This window comes from Argiope bruennichi, chromosome 9, assembly GCF_947563725.1.
Source record: "Argiope bruennichi chromosome 9, qqArgBrue1.1, whole genome shotgun sequence".
NCBI classification, from domain to species: Eukaryota; Metazoa; Arthropoda; class Arachnida; order Araneae; family Araneidae; genus Argiope; species Argiope bruennichi.
In genome coordinates, this window is record NC_079159.1 from 18,780,196 (window position 1) to 18,803,827 (window position 23,632).

Sequence of the window (23,632 nt, forward strand, 5' to 3'; positions counted from 1 at the left end):
ATACATTTTACAAGATGCTTTATAATTATCAAGTTACATAGATACTATTATTGCTTTATTTTCTAGCTCTAAAATAATGGAGACGCATTACAAAAGAATTCGCAAGAGAATATCTATTATCTGTTTACACAATGATACAATTTGGGGCTGTATTATGTATTTACACTCCTCTGAAACAACTAATTTTTTAAAGTTCATTTTTCAGTTTAAAAAATAAATCTACACACGATTTTTTTGTCATTGCATCTTAATTACTGATAACTTCATCTAGCGATAGAAATTTTCTCTGAAAATTCTGTAGCATTTTTATATACATCCACACATGTAACAATATGTCACAGAACGCATTGTCTGTATTCCATTTTGGAACATTTTAAAACATTATGTTCATCGCTAAAGCTTTGATGTTAATTATCGGTAGAAATATAGAAAAAAAAATAATTAAAAATTTACGCGGGTTGTTAAAAATACATTGAAAATTACATAAATTAAATTAACAATTTAAAGATGGCTTTAATTAATTTATTATTCATTTTTGTATGGAAAAATAAAGGTTTTGTCTCTTAATACGAGAATTATAAATTAATTTAATGAATAATAATGCTTATTCATATATAACTCGAATAATAATTATAATTTTGGTTTTAGGTGTTAAAATAATTATAAATATAAATGTAACGATCAGAATATTTTAAATGATTATTATCATCATAAAATACTTAAAAGTTAAACATTTTTGGATATTAATAATGGCAAACAGTTTGTAATAATTCAACAAATCTGTACTTATATCAGAAATTAAAGAGAGCCGCTGAAATTAATAAAAAAAAATTAGCAAACATTCTCATTATTAATTAACCAAAAAAACAACAACCGAAAACAGGTATTAAGTTGTTGAATGCATAGGTAGATAGATCAAAATTATTATTAACATTATATGGTATGCATTGTAAGATGCCCGATTTTTTTAAGGTAAATGAAATTTGATTTCCGATTGATCCTTTTAAGGTTTCTTTTGTGGATAATCACAATTTATCTTGTTTATATATTTTTTTACGATAATAGAGCATATCGTATATATATGTTCTATTATCATAACATACATTTTATATATGGTTCTTGTACATAACCTAAACTAAATGAAATATTTTTATGTCAGTATTTATAATTAATATTTACTATCATTTAAATAATATTTGGAATTATTTTTCCTACTTAAACATAAAAATACGATTCGAATGTTAGGTGAATGAACATTTATTTTTGCATAAAATATGTAAAACCTATTAATTATTTTTTTTGTGATTTGGTAAATTAATTTGAAATAATTTTATACGGAAATAAATAAAAAAATTATTAAAAAAACACTAGTCCATTAGTTCGAACTCTAGTTCGAACATTAAGTCTCGTGAATGCTATAAAGCACCTCTCCAGCGTTGTTCGGATGCTTATCACTGATTCAGGAAAAATTTAATAAACAATTTTTATAAACCACAAAACGATTTATACATTCATATCCTTATATTTCCTCATATAAAAACAACATTAACAGACAAATAGCAATGACAAATAAATTTATTGAAATTAAATTAAAGAAAATATAGTTCATTTTTGAAAATTTATTATACAAATTGATATGTTAAAACTAAAGTATTTATTGAATAAAATTGATATTTTATGCCTCCCATTATTGTATTGAAAATTAAAGATTTTTTTTTTTTTGCTTGTTTCTGAAGGCCTTATTTTTTAAGTGTCTGTCTCACCTCGAAAAAAAAAAGATATTGCTGATTTGAAAAAGAATCATATCTAATTTCCTGCAAATTCTTATTTTTTAAATATTCTTTAAAATCCATATAAAAACAAGACTACTTCATCCATTAAAGACTTTTAAGAAAATTCATTTCAGGAATTCAATTTGAAAATGAGTCTTCTATTTTTAAAAGCTTAGTTCTTATTTCCGCGGACAGGCATATGTTGTTTATCCATATCTGATAAATTTTCTGCAAATAGGTACGAGGTCCAAATAAGAAATGCCATATATCTAGGAATAAATTGTTTTAAAGAGTTACCTTTTGTCACAGAAAAATAAAAATTACAAAAAAGTTTTCTTTTTAGCTATGAAACTAGTATTTAAATACAGTTAAAAAATGGAAGCACATTCCTATACTAACAAGAAAGACATTAGTATTTTTTCAGAAAGAAATAACAAGGAAAAGGCTTAGTTTCCTCGACTACATATTAATAAATTAGATTTTATAATTAAACAAATATTAACTTTCAAAATACCATGTGCTAATTTATAGTGTAAACAACTATAACTTTTGATATGCTACAATAGACAGTGGAAGCGTGCGAACTTAAAATAATTCCATGATGTTGTAAATAATATTTTCTTCGCTATTAAAAATAAATTCAAGAAAACCACAGCAAGTAAGAAAATTAAACCTATCGTAGAGAGTCGCTAACCAGTGGATGATTAAACAATAAAACCCAATTCACGTCTATCAACCAGATAAGCAGCTTCGTTTACAAGATGAGTATCTGCCATTTAACCATTTAACTTTTGCATAATGCAAATCGTTTCCAAGTTATTCAATGCTGCGGCATTATTAATTTCTGAAGAAATATTATATGAAAGATATGAAAACTAGCTTAACTATTAAACATTTATCACCAATAAATTAAAAAAAACACCATAAAGCTGAAATTTTACTTGTATTTTTAATAAAATATGCAATTGTTTCTCAATAAAATCCTTTCCAATTTGTGTGAAATTAATATAGATCTAAACTTTAATAAACCATCTTTCAAAAGATAATTAACTGCAAAAAGTTACATGGTAGTATTTTCTTAAAATTAAAACACATCACAAATGATATTCTAGTGTCATATCTTTGAATCAAACACTAAGTGATATTTTCATGTCATATCTTCGAATCAAACGCTAAGTGATATTTTCATGTCATATCTTTGAATCAAACGCTGAGTGATATTTTCATGTTATATCTTTGAATCAAACGCTAAGTGATTTCTTGTCATATCTTTGAATCAAACACTAAAGCATCCTTTTTTTTATAAATTATTTGTTGCATATACTTTTTCACCTTCAGAAAGTAGTATACATATCTAGTTTAAAACTGAAATTACAGACGTATTAAAAACGATAAAACTTTCATATAAGAAATGCAAAGAAGAAGCAATGGAGATAATCTACATCATTAAATGCTCTTTAAATAAAGGCATTTTTACTTTTTCGCATACGCAGTATAGAGGAAATATTAGTAATCGTCAAAAAATTTGAACTCAATATTTTGATGAATCTCCACGTTTTAGACCTGAGTTTTAAAAACAAATTTTTGGAAAATATCCGTCTGTCTGTGATAAAGATAACTCCAAACGCTTTGAGCTAAACGGTTGAAATCTGGTATGCGGTATTTTCTCCAAATTTGCAGATTTTAATCATTTTGAGTAAAATTATCTCAAAGAAATACGTCTGTCCGGCTGTTCGAACATAAGATAATACGATAATTTGAAAAATAAAAGAGCTAGATAAATAAAAATTGGTACAGAGATTAAATATCTATGGTGTTGACACCTGTCAAATTGTGAGCCAAATCCAACAATAGATGACTGTCTGTACTTTCAGAAATGCGATTATTCCAAAGCTCCAAATTTTATACTTAAATGTATCAAATAATTTGATACTTAAATGTATCAAATAATCTGATACTTAAATGTATAAAATAATTTGATACTTAAATGTATCAAATAAGTTGATACTTAAATATATCAAATTTGTTGCGACATTTTGTGACTACAAATGCAGTTTTGAGTCAAATATGTGCTTTAATCTTTTCATAAATATGTGTCGAAAACAGAAATTCGATTTTCGGGTACTATTAACGCATGCCAAGGATTAATCAACAAATAACTCGCCAAGGATGACACAATAGATTCAGTAACAATGCTAAATTCAGGCCAAAAATTATTTCATAATTTATATACGCCAATGCCATGAAAGGTGTTTTCTGCTATGACAGGTTTGTTAAAGAGTATGTGAGAACGTTTTGGGATCACTTTCATTGGTTCTTTATGTAATAGCTGCTATTTTAAATGGTTGACTGAATCAGAGATTCTTTTCGTAAATAGCTTGCCTGATAATGACCTAGTGAAACTAATATGTTAAATGATTGACCTTAAAACCTTTTATCGAAGCTGCTTGTACCACGTGGTTCTGCTTGAATTTTGCAAGTATATATAAGGCTAGTTATTGCAACTTAAATCATTCTCAAACTTGAATCTCAAAGGAATGTTGAATTCAAGACATTATTAGAGGAAACGAAACTTATTAAATCATCATGATCGCAAAGGTAAATTTAAAAGTTTTCAGTTTTTATTCAGTACTTGCTTTTTTTAAATTTTATTAACGCTGAATTTTCAAATTCATTGCATTCATTGCTGAGAGTTTGTAAAACAAATAAAATGTATTAAATAATTTTTGATAGATAACGTTTCTATTATAGATTTGAAATTAATGGAAGAATATATAAATTATAAAATTAAGAAAACCTTCATTAAATAAATATATAGCCGTTTTAGAACCACAATTAATTTCCATTTTCATAATTTCGTTGCAATGAACTATTAAAAACTCTCATTTTCTTATAATCTATATAAGCTAAAACTAAAAAAATGAATTCTAATAAAAAAAAATTATATTTCAGGTTTTAGTTTCAGCAGTTCTAATTGCAATGAATTCTAATACAAATTCTTATAAGTAAATTATAATATAACTAAAAAAAGGAATTCTAATAAAAATTTATATTCCAGGTTTTAGTTTCAGCAGTTTTGATTGCAATTGCTTCTGCAAGTCATCATGATCATCATGAGGTAATATATTATTTCTAATTACTACTATTCATATTTTGCAACTAAGAGAGATAAACCTAAAATAATATTTAAAGAAATGTATATTAATCTAGAATAATATTTGGTAAATTGCATAAAAAAATATATAGTTAAATAATTTATATGAAAAAATAGTATTTGAATTCGACAGATATAAAACTAATAAAATGAATTTATAAATATATTTTAAAGATCGCACTTACTATTTATTATATAACTATTTTCCTTCATCATCATCATTAACGGAATAATCAGAAATAAATTTCTGATTAGATTAAGATGAACAACTGGCTATCTGGAGTATTACAAATAGTAATAATGGCATTTTTAATTTATCAAATACGAAGTAAAAGAATATATAAACCACATTTTTTTTAATTCAAAGAATTGATTTGTATCAGAACTCCTTGAGTAGGAATACATATTTTTTCCATTGCATTTATGCGGCTTTACAAAATACTGTATATCTTCACAATCTGCTTGATATTTTGGAAGATGAAGTGAAGTTATCGTAAAAGTATTGTTGGGATTTTTGTTCTATCAAAAGTTCGTCTTCAACCGAATCGCTGCAAACATGATATAACACGAAAACAGCTTCTTTGAATATATTGATTACCTTACAGATTTTAGATTTTCCTATTAAATTTTAGCCTGTAAGCCTTTTTGCCTATTTTTGGATAAGAAAACTCGGTAATTTGGAAATAAAAAGACCTATGCAAGTAAAATTAATAGGAAACTTGCAAATTTGTATCAAATTTCGCATCAAATTGGGTAGTGGAAAGAAGATATCCCTGCAAAGTGGATACTCAGTTCTTTTCACAATAAGAATACAATAAATTCTAACCTTTCTATATTATTAATAGATATATTGTTGAAAGGAGAACGTTCCTTAATTTTTATCTGCATATAACAAAGAACAATATTACATTATGAAGTTTTAATTTTTAAAAATAAAATTCAACTTTTATAATTTCTGTTAAAACCAGAAAATGCCGAGTTATTTAAAATAAAAGTGATTTTTATCAAACATGGAATTTAAAGGATTTACAAAATACTAAGTTGTGAATTTTAGATGCATTTTTAAAAAATTAATAACGGCCATCTCATAATCATATCCATTATATAATAATCAAAATAAATGCAAATCAATTTAACTAAATAATTAAAATGATCTCAATTAAATGTCATAATTCTGTCAAAAGAATATTTGACTTTTTGTTTCACGAAAATTGAAAAAGTCCTTAAACTTTTACAGCACCATCATCATCATTCTCAGCCATACAAATTCGGTTATGAAATCAAAGATCACCACGGATCTCAACACAGACATGAACATGGCGATGGCCATGGGCACGTTCAAGGAAGCTATGGTTTCACTGACCACAGAGGTATCCACAGAGAAGTCCACTATGTAGCTGACAAGCAGGGATTCAGGGCCACTGTGAAAACTAACGAACCAGGAACTGCCAACCAGGATCCCGCTCACGTTAAGCTCCATTCCGATGCTCATCATGCTCATCATCACCATGAACCTCATCATCATGGACACCATCACCAAGAGCATCATCATCATGGACATCACCACCACGGACATGCTAATGTGTATCACCACCAAGGACACCATCATGGTTAATTTACACATAACCTCTATTTAAGAATGCTGAATGGGAAATTCTATGGTCCTTACTGTTAAACTGGAGATGCCAAATAAAATTCCATATCCCACTCTTTCATTGTACGAAAGATAAAATGTATTTAATCTCAGTAATAAAGCATTTTGTTTCTTAATGGTGCATTTTTAAAACTTTCTTAAAAATTCTAGACAAAGGCAGGAAATTTACGTTTAAATTATTGCTGACAATTAGAAATATTTGCTTTCTCTATACTAAACATTTAACAAAAATGATATAAATGTGTAACAATATTGAGACACTTAATTTTAAGTCTTAAATACTATCTATTTCTCTAAAATACTCCAATACTCAAAGAATAATCTGTGAATTTCTTAGTCGTATTGGTTTATTATACTGTGGAAAAATAAAAAAAATAAAAACTATATAAATGCGCGCATTTTAAATGATTTTGCATCTAAGATATGAAGCAGGGTCTGGATATTGTTTGACTTATCTATTATCAAAATGAAACATTTATATTATTATTATGATCATAAGTGCATATTTAAAAAAACAATAAAAATTAAAGAAATTTGTGGAAAAGTAGTTACAAATCATTTGAGATATTGCTGAAAAATGAATGTTTAATGCACTCCTTGATCAAAATGCAAATTTTACAGAAATGTTTTACTCTGAATGCCGCGTAATTTCTATAGTAACAAAGTGCTGAATAGGTTAAAAAAATCTTGAATAATTTTACAATTAAGTGTTGGGACTATTTAAATAATTCAAGTTGGCATTCTACTGAACACTATGTCTTTTCTATCGGTTTTTAACTTTAAAAAATGTGTGGACTATTTTATGTGTTACTTTATTTCGATTTAAGACAGATGATGAAGTTTAAAACTGAATGGGTTCAAGCATTAGGTCAGTTAAAATATCATTGGATATAACACCAATAAGAACCATATACGAATATAACACCAATATTATTCAATATAACACCAACAAGAACTATATAACAATATAACACCAACAAGAACTATATAACACCAATATTATTGAATATAACACCAATAAGAACCTTATAAGAATATATCACCAATATTATTGAATATAACATCAATAAGAACCATATAAGGATATAACATCAATATTATTGAATATATCACCAATAAGAACTATATAAGAATATAACACCAATATTATTGAATATAACATCAATAAGAACCATATAAGGATATAACATTAACGTTATTGAATATAACACCAATAAGAACTATATAAGAATATAACACCAATATTATTGAATATAACATCAATAAGAACCATATAAGGATATAACATTAACGTTATTGAATATAACACCAATAAGAACTATATAAGAATATAACACCAATAAGAACCTTATAAGAATATAACACCAATATTATGAAATATAACACCAATATTATGAAATATAACACCAATATCATTGAATATAACACCAATATCATTGAATATAACACCAATATTATTGAATATAACACCAATATCATTGAATACAACATCAATATTATTGAATATAACATCAATAAGAACCATATAAGGATATAACATCAATGTTATTGAATATAACACCAATAAGAACTATATAAGAATATAACACCAATAAGAACCATATAAGAATGTAACATCAATAAGAACCATATAAGAATATAGCACCAATATTATTGAATATAACACCAACAAGAAACTGTCCTTTTTGTTTCCCTTTAATTATAACCTTTTTCATTTTCTTCTTTTTTTTTATTTCAACTGGAATGCATATGTTAAAGGCCAATATGAATAACCGGTTATTATTAATAATAACAGGTCATTAATAATAACCAAACCAGTTAGAATTAATAATAACCTATTATTCACATTGACCGCAACACATACACTAATAATCTGTACTGTGTCGATTGAAAATGCATTATATGATTTAGTTATTGGCAGTAGAAACAATATGCAATAATTTATTATTAATTTTTGTCAAGTTCTTGTACCAATTTCTTTGCTCCAAAAGAAGATTTTTCTGAATAAGAGTTAAGCCGATTTCTTATACTGTCTGTCCTCGAAGGCCCCAAATTACTCTTGAGATTCTCTGTAGTTTTTATGAATTATTTAGATTTTCTATGAAACCTCAATTAAGTAATAAAGAAATGCGTGGCTTTGTGTAGCAATGGTGAAAATCACCAGTGATATAAGTTCCATGATATATTAGGATGTTCCATTTGTTCCTTTCCTATTTCTAAGATGAAATGAATACACTTTATTTACTATTTAAGATATTATTTATTTTGTTATATAAGTACCTGTTTGCTCTATTATCTTCTTCCATCTCTCAGGAAACCTCGTTATGCCTTCTTTCCAAAACTGTTGTGTTTTGGACAAGAAATAATCATCGAGGTGCGCTTTTATTTTCCTGATGGATTTAAAGAGCTTATCTCGAAGAAAAATTTTTTAAGGACAGAAAAAGTAATAATCAGATGCAGCGAGATCGGGAGAGTATGCAGGATGTGGTAAAAAATCCCAATCAAACTGTAAGAGCTTCTCTCTTAAGATGCAATATGTGGTCTCGCGTTGTCATGATGACAAACAATGACTCGTCGGTTCATTAATTCTAACCTTTTTGTTGCTATGGCAGCTTTCAGTTGATCCAGTTGATGACAGTATTTCGTGTATTTTATTGTCTCACCTTGAGAAAGGAACTCATAGAAAATTACGCCTTTCCAATCCCACCAAATGGACAAATATAACTTTTTTGAGGTATAGTCCCTGCTTTGCGACAGTTTTGAGCTCTGGGACGATTGAAACCGATGACATAGACAGCTAATAAATAAGCCTGCATGTTTGCACAAGCAGAGCCAGATAAGGTTATTCCCTAGATCAATGAGAAAGAAACTTTTGGGGCACCCTAATAGCATCTGAAGAATATTGAAAGTATATTAAGACCAGTGTGCAGAGGACTGTTGTTTCCTCTATGCAAAAGAAAAAAAAACGACCTATATGAGACATAGTCTGGAATTTTCAAACATAATACTTTATTAACGCTAGCATAAAGTTTATAAAGGTAATTTGAAGGAGAAATAAAGCAAAACATGGGAGAGAGAAAACGGTTATTTCTTCTGTCATTTATGAACAGTAGAAATTGTTTATCTCCCAACTTGAGGCGTTGCTCGATCCAAGCCAATGAAGTAAGTGCAATTTTATAAATTCAGATAGATCATAGATTTTATAGATTAGATCATTTAAAAGTTTACTCAAGTATCAAGTTACTCAAGTTCATCTGATTCCAAATTTTTTCTATTCTATAACCAGAGAGAATAATCTCGTTGGAACTTCCTTGCATGCGTTGTAATCAAAATGCTACTCCTCACCACCTCCTCCCTCACATAGTTACGAAATATAGATTTTTAGTAGTTGCATACAGTATTTTCATGTGAATATGTATTTTGGAGTTCTTTGTATGACTCATTGAAAAAAGAACGTCACGGAACTACAATTGTGGTCACAAGATCAGGCACTGAATTACATTACATGCATATAAAAAAACATATCGATAGATGCCTGGTCACATTTGGTTCGATAGATTGACCTTTGTGAGATTTCACTCAAATCTTAACGAGAAATTACAATTTCGATGTAGTGTCTATGCGCCAAATGTTATTTCTGTAGAGTTTTAAGGTTTATAGTTATCTATTTCACTTGTAACAGAACAGAAAAGCAAACAGTTTTCTTCTGGATTTCGTTCATTTGATCGAAGTCAACAAATTAGGTCGAAAGTCCATATACCCAATTCAAAAAAGTCAAAAAATCTACTCAAGTGTTGAAAAAATTTGTTCTCAGAAAGACAGTCAAACATGATGCCAAAAATGTGTTTGGGGGAAACAAAGAAATTTAAAACATAGAAATTCATTCAATTCAGGATTTCAAATTTTTTGTCGATTACAATAATTTCTCCATATTCGTGTGCAATAAAGTAAATAAGCTGTCATGGCGTGTTCAACTCTATCATTCATGGAACCAATTTGAAGCATTTTGCTCCAGGATATGGAGGACAGAATAATATAATAATTCCCAAGGTCATATACATTCTATTCCTTTGCTTCCAAACCATCAATGCTGACCAGAAATTTATATCATAATGGAATCGTTATAGAGTAGTACAATGCTTGAATTCCAGGATATTTGGAAGTCCCTAACCAAACTGATACAATTATAAAAACAATTAATTATATTACCCTTCTTTTGAGGTTTAATAAATGGAGACCCACTCAAAGGTTTATAGGAATATATATTTTTTCGATTTATAATATTCATCACAGAATGCTTTAGAAAATAAGGATGAAAATTTGAAACTAATATAATGTGGAAATGGGACAAAAAAAATTAAAAGATATCTCAGAATGAAAATAAACTAAACACTAAAAGATAAAAGGGGTACATATGTACTGTGGGGTACTGTCGGATTCAGAAAAAGATAGTATTCAAATTATTATTGTCCTGGGAATTGAGAGAAGTCATTGCGATGAAAGTCATATTTATATCGAAGAGAAATGCTATTTAAGAGAAATTTAATATCTCGTAAGATTTGTCAATCGAGGGGATGGTCGTCGCGCTGAGAATCGCTGACCTCTTCTGAGTTTTCATATAGATTATAAACTCCTGTGAGATTAAGATATATAATTAAATTTATATCCTGTTTTGACGATTACAGCATTTTCTCTACATTTCTTATAGGAGAATAATAAAAGATAATATAATGAAAATATAGTTATTTTTACTGTTATTCTGGCATTTTTTTCTGAATTTTCTAAATTTTGATTCGTAATTAAATGCCTATTGACGTAATACAAATCACATTATCTTATTATCTCAAAATTAAAAAAAAAACACTGGTGTTTTCATGAATTTATACATAGACATAGAAAAATAGTAGATTCACCTGTTTCGTTTAATCTTATATTACTTTTATGGTTGCTTTTTGGATCCATATATCTCATTAAACTATAAATAACTAAAGATAATAAAGTATACATATGGTAATTTCCTTAAAAGTAGTAATTAAAATTATAAAGCCTATTTGCTAGATTGAATCATTCTTGCATTGGAAGTCATGTTTTATTGTGGATATTTAACAAGGATATCTGGAGTTGAATTTTCATGTTAAACAATTATCTACCTAGCAAGTAGATAATTATGTGCGATTAATTGATTAATAATTCATGATAATATATTATGAAAAATCTTATATAATTGCCATAACTATTGACCATTTGTGATATATAAAGTGATTTATTTTAAATATAAAAAGATAATTCAACGATGATTGATTGTGAATTGATATAGAATATTACATTCTTAAAGTTAACAAATAGCTTATATGTGATATTATCTGAATAAAAAAATTAAAACGACCGTATTTCAAACAATTTATTATTTAGAATCTTTCACTTTCAAAAAGTAACAGAAAATTATATGTAAGAAGAATCAATGTATTTATGATTACGAAACACGATTAAAACTATAATCCAAGAAATACAAAGAGAAAATAACAATTATTATTTTTTCATATCTTTACTCCTCCCATTCAGAAAACTGAATTTTCATTTTCTAAACTTGCTGATTTAAATGCTTGATTGAATCAGGTATTACTTAACGGAAATAACCAGACCGACGATGACCTAATGTATTTAATATGCTGCCTTAAATTTGACCTTAAAACCTATGATTGGAGTTGTTTGTACAAGGTGGTTCTGCTTTAGTTTTGCAGATATATATAAGTTCAGTTATTGCAACTTAAATCATTCTCAAATTTTTATCTCTAAATAAGGTTGATTTAAAACTTTGTTTGTGGAAACTAATTTTATAAATACATCATGATCGCAAAGGTAAATTTTCAAATTATCCATTTTTTAAAATTTTTTTTAGTAATACTATGTTTTAATTAAATTTATATATTTCGTGATGAGCTGAGGCATAGAGCTTTATAAGAGAAATCTAATTTACTAAATAATTTTCGAAACTTAAAATCATGAATCCTAAAATAATTTAGTCTGATATCATTTGAAGAATACATTGATAATAGAATTATGTAAAGCTTAATTAAATAAAAATAAAGCAGTTTTACTATTCTTATTAACCCTGCTTCAATGCAATTAATATGCAAAAAATTATGTTTAAAATTATGTTTTAATATTTGATTTTGGATTTTCCTTCGATTTTTATCGTTTTTATGAATTCAAGTAAAAGAAAGAAATTCAATGAATTTTTTTTTGCAGGTTTTATTTGCAGCAGTTATGATTGCAACTGTCTACGCAAGTCATCATGAACATCATGAGGTAATGAATTATTACCTTTGATGTTCTTATGTTCTTCTATTACGTTCTATTATTCTCACTTAATGAATATCTAAAATTGTATTTGAGAAAATAGAATTTATTCTAAAATTATATTTGTTAGTTTCCATAAGATACCCGGTAATAAAATAATTTCTCATAACATAAAATTGAAATCATCAAATTTACAATTAATAAAACTGATTTTTTAATTATTCTAAATTTTTGTAGTATTTAATATTTTTGCAAATAAAATTAACATTAAAGTAAATTTCAGCAGTAACTGAAATTTCTTGTAAGAGCTTATATATGGAAAATTTTATATTATTTAATTACCATCTTGGGTATATAGAAATAATATTGATGCGAATTTTACTTCCTTGGAAATAAAGCGTACTGAGATATCCACCATTAGAAAGATTTTGAAAATTTGAAAAAAAAAATCTTTCGTTTCAAACCTTTTCGGAAGGCGGACACAAATTTCAGAAATTACATTTTGTACTTGCATCTTTCAGGCTATGTATTTGTACACAAAAAACCTTGTTAATGGATATATTGAAAAATTTGACATAAATCAAAATTTAGAATCAGTCAGTATAAAGATAGCTAATCTGTATCCCATCCGTTTGTAGACACGGAAAGACGATAATTTAGAAACAGGAAGATGTGTGCAAATTAAGTTGGTTTAAATCGTGATTCAGATATTGCAGATGTTCATCAAATTAAATGAGTGATAAGAAATAAGGCTGAAAAATGAATAAGCAATACCTTTGACTATAGGAATAGCATAAAGTAAATCATAAAAGTGTTGTATTATGGATAGATGCAAGGTGATTAACGGAGAGCGTTCCTGAATTTCAGCTGAATGTGACAAAGAATATTATTTAATCATAACTGTTGGATTCCAATGATTCCCCTGCAATTTATTTACGTTTCTTTCCAAGATCCAAAAGACTGAAATATGAGAAACAAAATAAGTAAATAAATAAATAAAAATAAAAAAAGCAATTCAAACCTTTAAAAATTCTTTATTTTACGTATTTATAATTCTAATTTGAACTTCATTAATAAAATAATTCTCCAAATAATCGATACAAACCTTTTCATTCTAATACTGAAACAAATGAAATGGCCTTCTAATATCAACTACAAAAATCTAATTCTATTGAAGGAAAATTTCTACCAATATTAAATGTCTCCTTAACATTTTACAGCACCATCATCACCATCCTCAACCCTACAAATTCGGCTATGAAATCAAGGACCACCACGGATCTCAACACAGACACGAGCATGGTGATGGCCATGGACACGTTCAAGGAAACTATGGTTTTACTGACCACAGAGGTATTCATAGGGAGGTCCACTACGTAGCTGACAAACAGGGATTCAGAGCCACTGTGAAGACCAACGAACCAGGAACTGCCAATCAGGATCCCGCTCACGTTAAGCTCCATTCCGATGCTCATCATGCTCACCATCACCACGAGCCCCATCATCACCAAGAGCATCATCACCATGGGCATCACCAGCACGGACATGCCAAAGTGTATCATCACCAAGGACACCATCATAGTTAATTTATACATGAAACAAATATAAATATAAAGACTGAATGGAATTTCTGTTGATCTTCCCTATTGTCTCACAGAGGTGCCAAAAATGTTTCTTACCTCTTTCTCCTAATTAATCTCCTAAAGAAATAGCAAATTATATGAAGAATAAAATAATTTATTACTAAACGATGCCTTGTCAGTTTTACAACAAATACTTGCAACATTCAAAATTTACTTGAGTTACGAGAAAAAAAACTGTTAACATTTATTTAGCAATTATCATTGATTTTTTAAAAAGAAAATTACCATCAAACGAAAGGAAACATCATATTTAACGCATTAAGAATCAATTCTTGATATAAATACAAAAGTATCTAAATTATACTAATATTTAAAGATCTGCAAAGAAACTGGGTGGCTATATTACTAGAAAAATTATTTAAATGAACGAAACTTGAGTAATTTGCACTTAAAAATGAAAATAAATTACGAGAGTGTGATTACATGTGTGATTACATTTTTTGTGATTTACATGTCATAAATATGCATTATTCATATTACTGCCAAAATATGTTTACCCTATAAAAATAAAATTAAAAAAAAATATATGAAGTATTCGAAAAGTTGATGTCATTAATTATTAAAAATACAAAAGAAAAATTAACAAAGTATATTATTATCTATGCACAGAATTCAAGATTTACAGTAATTTTCAATGCCGTATATTTAATAATTTTTAAAAAGTCCTCTAATAATAAAGCAGAGATGTGGTGAATAAACCCTTGAATTTCCTAAAAATGTTACTTTGAGTTAGTTTATTTTATTTATATTAACATCCCGTTTTAAAGCAACACTAGAGCTATTTTTGGACGGAACTCACAATTTTGAACCGTAGTCAGATGTCGAAGACGACACCTGTGATTGCACTCCAATCTCCAAACTTACATACCACACCAGAGTGAAAACATTTGGTCCCGGCGGATTTAATGTGCACCAGACCCACTTATAAGGAGGTCTATTATAGGAACCAGGTCTCGAACCAAGAATCCTTAGCTTCTTACAGTGAAACCTTATTCCCAGTGTTAAGTTGAAGTTACAATGATGCAAGTTAGCATCTTACTACGTTATATATATTTTATTTTGGATTCACTTCGAAAATTTCTTGCAAGCTATTCTATTCATACAATTATTTGGACTTTCATTATCCTCTTTTAGAAGGAAGTTATTGACGATTATCGTCTTTTCACATCTCTTTGCAAATACTACTTTTCAAATGTGCAATGATATAAATATTTAGCTCAAAGAAATCAGTCAGGATAATGCTATCATATACAATTATTTAGTATGTATGACCGTCTTTGATTTTTCAAGCTCACTGCCAATGTTTCACTGTCACTTCAGATTCTAAAGCGCCTGAAACGAATATCCTATGAAAAACGTGATTTATCAGAAAAGAAAAACGTGCTCCCTCTATGGTACACAAATCAATATTATTCCTATTTCGTTTCAAACAGGTACACATTTCCATACGAATTAGATTAAGAAAAATTGTGTTTCTTCTTGAAAACACGTTCCCTTTATGCAATCACGGATATCTGAATTAATTGTAACAAATTTAGTTCAAATTATGAATGACATCATTTCCCTATTCAGGCAAATAATACTCCTGAAATAAAGACATATTTAAAGCCTTGTCCATATGTCTTTATAATTTTAATAATTTTCTCAAACCCTTTCTAGGTCATAAAAATGACGCATTTCGCAACGTTTACATCTTAACACATCTGAGGCATAGTCAGCCCTGATTTCATTAGCCAAGTTGGACACCATTTACACATTAAATGCATTCTCACTCATTTTCATATGATGTATTGACATGCCCATTGTTTGAAAGTGATAATTTTTTCCAAATGATTACATAGTTCTTTAAGTTAGAAAATTAATCATCCATTTTCACTTTTCCCACAACGCTTGTCAAAAGAATGAGTATACAAAAATGTGCATGTATCTGTATAGCGATGGTGAATCACTTTGCACAACATAATAGGGTTGTCTTTCGGCAGTGGAATAAAAAAAATCTAAAGCTTTTAATCGATTTCACTAAATATAATAAAAATAAAACAACTTTTAAATCCTGCTATTAAATTTTTTCTTTGCAATACAGTCTCACATTTCAGTCTGGATAGGTCCATGTTCAAATCCGTATTCTACAACAGATCCAACGTGTAGTTTGGTATCTCAAAATAAATCGATCATAGACTCTAAAATTTTCTCACTCTGGTCTGAATAATAGTCGGGCATGGACAAAGGCTTTGTAATCTTTACATAAACAAAATTTAAAATTAATACGTATAAGTGATAATAGATTAGATTTTGTTTCAAAAGGAAATTCTTGAATAAATAAACTGTATTAAATTCTTATTGAATTTAGAAACCTAAAAAAAATAATAGTTTTACTAACATTAAGTAATAATTTTTTATAGTGGGATGTAATATTGTGTGTGTGTGTGCATATAATTGAATCAGAATACAGTTTCGAAGACAGTTAAGAGATTTTTCATTTTTGAATTTCGTTTTATTTTGGTTCCGAGAAACATGACTTTTTTTGCACAAACAGAAGCGATGAGCACAACTCAGAACGACAAAAAACGAAATGAGGAAACGCTGGTGAAATATTTATCCTTGTGAATGTATACTGTGAAATTTTAATAGGAATTTTTAACACGAGTCAATCACAAGTAAGGGAATCACAGGGATGTTTTAAAAGAATGTGCTTAGCTACACAGCATTTTATCCCTTCACTCGGTGTGTGAGAGCCGCTGACTAAAGTATTTTCACAGATCTTTTGTTGTATTAATTAAAAAGAAAAAGTGGAATGGGATCAGGAAATAACAGAATATTTTAGAATGAAGTTAATATGGGTTGAATACGATAAAGCTTTGATAATTAATTTGGATTTAAATTAGAGTTTAAAATAGCATTACACACACACGCGCGCGCTCGCATACACACACACACACACACACACACACACACACACACACACACGCACACACACACATATAATGTTCAAATCTAAATGGAAAATATTTTAGAACACTAATGGAAAGAGTGCAATTTTTTAAAAGGTAAGAAATATCAAAAATATTATATAAGAAAAGACTACTAGAGGAAATCTGAAAATAACAAACTGAAGGGAAAAAAAGAGAAACGCTGAAAAAAACAAAACAAACTGATTGCTCATAAATTATTCATCCTCATATTCTTTCTGAAGTACATAATCAGTGGAATTTAAATAAAATTTCTTTTATTGTCTATTTTAAATAAATATTCTCCCAGAAAACATTTTGATTCGATCATTTTAAAAATTAAGTCGAACGAAAAATGTTATTTCCAAAATTTTACGAAATATGATCAGAATTCATTCCATCTCTTAGTAATTTTAAGGCGAAAAATATTTTTGCAAATATAATTTCAGCTTAAATATAAGCTTTAAATCATGAATATAAAGAAAATTAAGAAAATATTATTTCTATAAAATAGATTATTGAAAACAAATATTTTAATTCATAGTACACATTCCATTAATATTCAAATATTCCTTCCTCTACACTTGGTTTACAGAGGAACAAATTAAAATTAATTAGAAAAGAATAACATTTTTCTCAAAATAACTAATAATTTATGAATAATCTTATTCATTTTTATTTCTCATTTCTATTCGATTTACAAGTTAGTTCAGTTATATTTAGGAAAATTTAATATTCCCTTATTTCCATTCTAAAATATATATATGTAAATATATTTTGGAATTGAAATGTGTGTGTGTGTGTGCGTGCGTGTGTGTATGTAGTATGATTTTGGCAGTTACGTGGCAGAAATGAAGATATTTTCTAAATGAATTTCAATTTATTTTACTTAGTTAGGCATAATTTTTGACACAGTTGACAAAAGCACACGTTCCCACCAGAAGTCGGACTTTTTTTCTTAAGTGACTCTACTACGAGATTCCGATAGAGCATAAACTCCGATTTGATATATATCAACTTAGGAAAGAAAATCTTAATATCTTTGAAATACCTGATTAGACGCCAGAGATTTTTATTCCTTGGAGAGTGTTCTTTCTTGTGGAGTTAGAAAATATACAGAAGGGAATTTTTAGAGATCATGTTGACAATAATTTTAAAAAAAATGGAATTTAAATCAGGAAATAAGATAAATTTTTTTAATAAAGTAGTTTGCATAAGATAAAATTTATTAAGATTTAAATTAAACTAACCGATATAATTGCCTCCCCCCCACCTACACGCACATATTCAAGAAGAAAATGCATATTGTGGAGCTTTTTTTAATATTGACTGGAATTTCCATTAAGTAGAAACTAAACAAGAATTCAATGTTTTTCTTTTGGTTGTTTTTTACATTAACCTTCGAAAATATTCCTGCTCAAAAATAAATTTCGCATCGCTTTAAGCATTAAAAAATCGTATTTTCACTAATATCAATCTATTTTTTAAGCAATTTTGTCATTCAGTTTCAATTATAAAAAAAAAAAAAAAAAAACTGCTTAGTTTCCAAAAATAGATTTCATTGTTGCAGTAAAAAATCAAACCATTTTCAATTTTAGAAAATATTTTATTGCACAATTTTCTTCCCGAATCAAAACGAAAAGTAAGAAAATTACGTGATGAAATATTTGAGATGTTCAGTTCACCTGGGGTGAAATTGAAATTACATTACCTCATAAAAGAACACGTAATTCTAAATAGATATATCATGGAATTTTAATGTCATTACGGCGTAGTAAGACTCTACTCCAATACGATGATTCATATAAACAATAAACAGAATAAATCTAATTATATACGCAATAATACATAAATACATACACAGCAAATACAGCAAAATAACAAACTTTTATTATTGAAGATCAAAATACTTTTTGAGAGAATCATATGCATGGAGTTATTCATTAGATATATAACTTAAGCCTATATTGTATTTGCCTATATTTCCGAAGAATGCAAATTACAATTATAAAGGAGAAATAAAATAATAAAACATACTATAATGAAGTTTTAATTTTTCATGGACATATGCTTCCGTTCCTGATATTCGAATTATTTTTACGTTGTAAAGGCTGTTCTGTTGAATGCTTGAATAAATCCGACATTCCTTTTTCAAATAGCCTGCTTGATAATGACCTAATGGATCTAATACGTTAAATACATTACCCTTATCCATTGACCTTAAAACGTAAGAGTGAAGCTGTTTGTACCTTGTCGTTTGCCTTACATTTGTGCATATATATAGTCAACTACCGCCACTTAACTCATTGGCAAATCTTGGGTTTCAAAGAAATATTGGAATTCAGACGTTATTTGTGGAAACCAAATTTGTAAAAGAATCATGATAGCAAAGGTAAGGTTTAAGATTGATAAATATGGAAATGGTTGTTGACATTTGAAGTAATATTCGCGTTTATAGTGTACCTTTCTTTAAAGTAGACCAAATAAAATATTTATCTACCTTTTCCCTAACAAATCTATTTGAAAATTATATTATTTATAGTTGCATGAGTTAAAATATTGAATAACACAAACAATATCAAAATATTGAATCTATTCTATGATTTATAGAAAAAAAATATTTATATATTTCCATATAGTAACTTTTGATAGATGATATATTTATAAATTAGAGCAAAAATCAAATGAAGAGCATATGTATTATGCATTATACGAAGGATTCTTCTAATAAAGATAAACATGTTATAAAATTTACTTTAATACACTCAACAAAACAAATATTTGTGTAAATATTTACGGATTTTTATTACTTCTATGAACCAAATCTATAAATCAATTGTTATGAATCTTTTTGTGTTGCAGGTTTTATTTGCAGCAGCTTTGTGTGCAGCTGCCTACGCAAGTCATCATGATCATCATGAGGTAAGAAATCACTTAATACGAAATTTTATGCACAAATCCTTGTATTCATATTGAATTTTCAAAATCATAAATTCGCTCATCACAAATTTTTCAAAAGGACAAAGTTAAAATTTCAAGACCAATATTGACTTTTTATTAAATTTATATTCGGATATATATTTCGGTTGTTTTTTTAAAGTTTTAAAAGTTTAAGAACTTCCTAAATCCTGAAATGAAAATTCTGAAACTATATTATTCAATACATGTATCTTTGAAATTTGATATATAGTATGCATACAATCATTTTAAATTTGAATAAAATTTATTTTTAAGAGGTTCCGTTTGACTGTACTTAAAAATATGACAAATTTAAAAATGCAATGGGATAGATGAATGAAATTTGTCGTAATATGTTTTCATAGAAATGGCATATTTTCATGCAATGTGCTATCAAAACGGTCAAATAAGAGTTTAGTATAATTCCATTTACATCCAATTTTGAAGGCCAATTATTACTATTTCGAGAAGAATATAGAAATTTTGAACCTCCAATAACAAAACAATGTTTTTTAATACACTGTCTCCAAATTTCTTCTCCTACGCTGTAGTAGCCATTCAACTAAAATGAATGGAACGAGCGTCAGGGAACAGACAGTTCGTTTACTCTTTGGGAAAAAGCAATTGTTATTTTACAAGTCGATATCTATCTGATCATTGCCATCTAGAAAAAAGTAAAAGGAAATAGATAATTTTACACTTGACTGTCTTTACTACGAAAGAAAATGAATTAAAAGTTATGTTTTCTGTAAATATATGAGATAATTTCCTTATTTTATTATTAACAATTTTGAATTAAAAGTATTCCTTCTGCAAATTTCATTTTAAAAATTTCTATTATCCCATAAGTTGATAATTTAAACAATGTAAGTTTCCTTTCATTTAATCAAAATTAATAATAACGTTTCTATTTTATAGCACCACCATCATCATCCTCAACCCTATAAATTTGGATACGAAATCAAAGACCACCATGGATCTCAACACAGACACGAACACGGTGATGGTCATGGACACGTTCAGGGAAGCTATGGCTTCACTGATCATCGAGGCATCCACAGAGAAGTTCATTACGTGGCTGACAAGCAGGGATTCAGAGCCACTGTGAAGACTAACGAACCAGGAACCGCCAATCAGGATCCCGCTCACGTTAAGGTCCATTCTGATGCTCATCATGCTCACCATCACCATGAGCCCCATCATCATGGACATCATCACCAAGAGCATCATCATCATGGCCATCATCACCACGGACATGCCAAAGTGTATCATCATCAAGGACACCATCATGGTTAATTTATTAATGAATTTTATTTATTAAAGGAATTTCGATGATTTTTGCTATTTCTATCTTAGATCAATTCATTGTACAAAACAAAGCTTTCATTTCATTGAAAGAATAAAAGTGCTTTATTTCTTAAAGTTTTCTTATTGATTTCATAATCAATTTTTAAGGAATTTTCAAATTACTTTTGTTAAGGGAGAAAAATTACTAACATTTACATAGGATTTATCACTGAATTTTTAAAACAAAGTGAACATTAAGCAGAGAGAAAACAGTGCATTTTAAGCTTTAGAACACTCTTTTTATAAATTCATAAAGTTCTAGTTTATTCTAATATTTAAGGGATTACAGTGAGGTTTCTAATGAAACTCCCCTGTTATATTTCCAAAAAAATATCTAAATGAGTGAAACACGAATAATTTTGTACTTTAAATTGTTAAATTTGTGTAAATTCCTTATATTGCAGGCATTACAGTCATCAAAATGCAATATTCATTCTAATGGAAATAAATTGTCTACTCAGCAAAAAAATAAATTTAAATAAAAACGAAGAGTATAAGAAGGCGTATGGAGATTGGTGTTTTAAATTACAAGAGGTATAAAAGAAAAATTAATTGGTTATGGAATTATCCTAGGCTAAAATTTAAGATTTACAATAATGTTCCATGTTGGTTAATAACGTGAAACATTTCATTGTTTCCAAGGCATGCGATTGCCTCAGAAGAATTTTTATTTTTTGAAAAAAAAAACATTTTTTTAATATTATTTTGTAATTTCATTTATTTTAAAACTACGAAAATTTTGTATTATTTCGTTGTGTCTAATTATTATTTTTATTGAAGATATTATTTTAAAAAATGAGAAATGTAACGAATTTTTTTTAAAATTACCCTTACGTTGACAGACATAGAAAAAATTGTATTCTAAACGTGTTGAAACATTTTCTATACTTAGCCTTTCTTCAAAAACATTTAAATACAAAAAAGTTGCTTACATTAAATATTAACCATAGACTTTAGAAGACATTATGAAACAAACTTCGGAGAAAAATAGCATAACTTTTCATATTAATAACTGAATAACCGTTTGAGGAATCCTTGTTATAGTTGACCGTTTTCTTTAAAAATGTCGTTCATCAGAAAAATAAAACGTTTAAAGTTTTATTACATAAAATAATACTTGTGACAGGTAATAAAACGTTGTAACTTCATCTGTAATAAACATAGAGTAAAAAGCAACTCAGTTTTAAGAAGAAAGCGAATAAAATTAAATCATAAGAAAATTTCGATAATTTTATGTATAAAGACGATTCTAAACAATTCGGATATTTTAAGTCTTTACTTATCTGAGGTTTCGTCTGCCCTGATTTTATTCTCCTAATTGGACAGCATTTATATAATACTAATTAGCATAAGAAAAATAACGGGTTTTTTTTAAGCACTTTTTATTTTCATTATGTCATTCACAGATATCTGAATAATTGAATTACTTTAACTTTTGTGAACTCAGTTCAAACTACAATTGACATCATTTGTCCATTTCTTCTGGTAACACTGGCTTTTAAATCACTTGCTAGGTTCTTAACATGGATTCGCTATTTTCCGGGCTTTATATATCTGAAGCACTATCTGATTTGATATATAAGCATTGGATGCCATTTACATAATGCAATACATACTTTCTTTACGCTTTTAAAACAAAACACTTTTCTCAAATACATGTATAGTTCTTGAAATTATAATATTTTCATTTTTTCCCTCCACACTTGTTCAAAGGAGAAGTGCAAAAATTTGCTTATTTCTATGTATGAAAGGTGAATCTCATTCCACAAATAAATTGCCAAGCAACGAAATAAGCAAACAAAGAAAAAAATTCTTCAATATTTCATTGACAATATTAAGTGTAATTAAAAATAAAA

General features: G+C 27.9%; 2 protein-coding genes across 2 annotated transcripts; both read left to right on the forward strand.

Annotated features, from left to right (window-relative positions):
• Window positions 1-4,300: 4,300 nt before the first annotated feature.
• LOC129983567 (uncharacterized histidine-rich protein DDB_G0274557-like) lies at window positions 4,301-6,573 on the forward strand. The gene is made up of 3 exons (XM_056093092.1): window positions 4,301-4,370; window positions 4,831-4,890; window positions 6,164-6,573. Exons 1-3 carry the CDS (start codon window positions 4,359-4,361, stop codon window positions 6,539-6,541), a joined length of 450 nt encoding a protein of 149 aa, XP_055949067.1. The 5' UTR covers window positions 4,301-4,358; the 3' UTR covers window positions 6,542-6,573.
• A 13,221-nt stretch (window positions 6,574-19,794) lies between these two features.
• Window positions 19,795-21,725, forward strand: LOC129984861 (histidine-rich glycoprotein-like). The gene is made up of 3 exons (XM_056094821.1): window positions 19,795-19,863; window positions 20,334-20,393; window positions 21,348-21,725. The coding sequence occupies exons 1-3, from the start codon at window positions 19,852-19,854 to the stop codon at window positions 21,723-21,725; spliced, it is 450 nt and encodes a 149-aa protein (XP_055950796.1). The 5' UTR covers window positions 19,795-19,851.
• The last annotated feature ends 1,907 nt before the right edge of the window (window positions 21,726-23,632 follow it).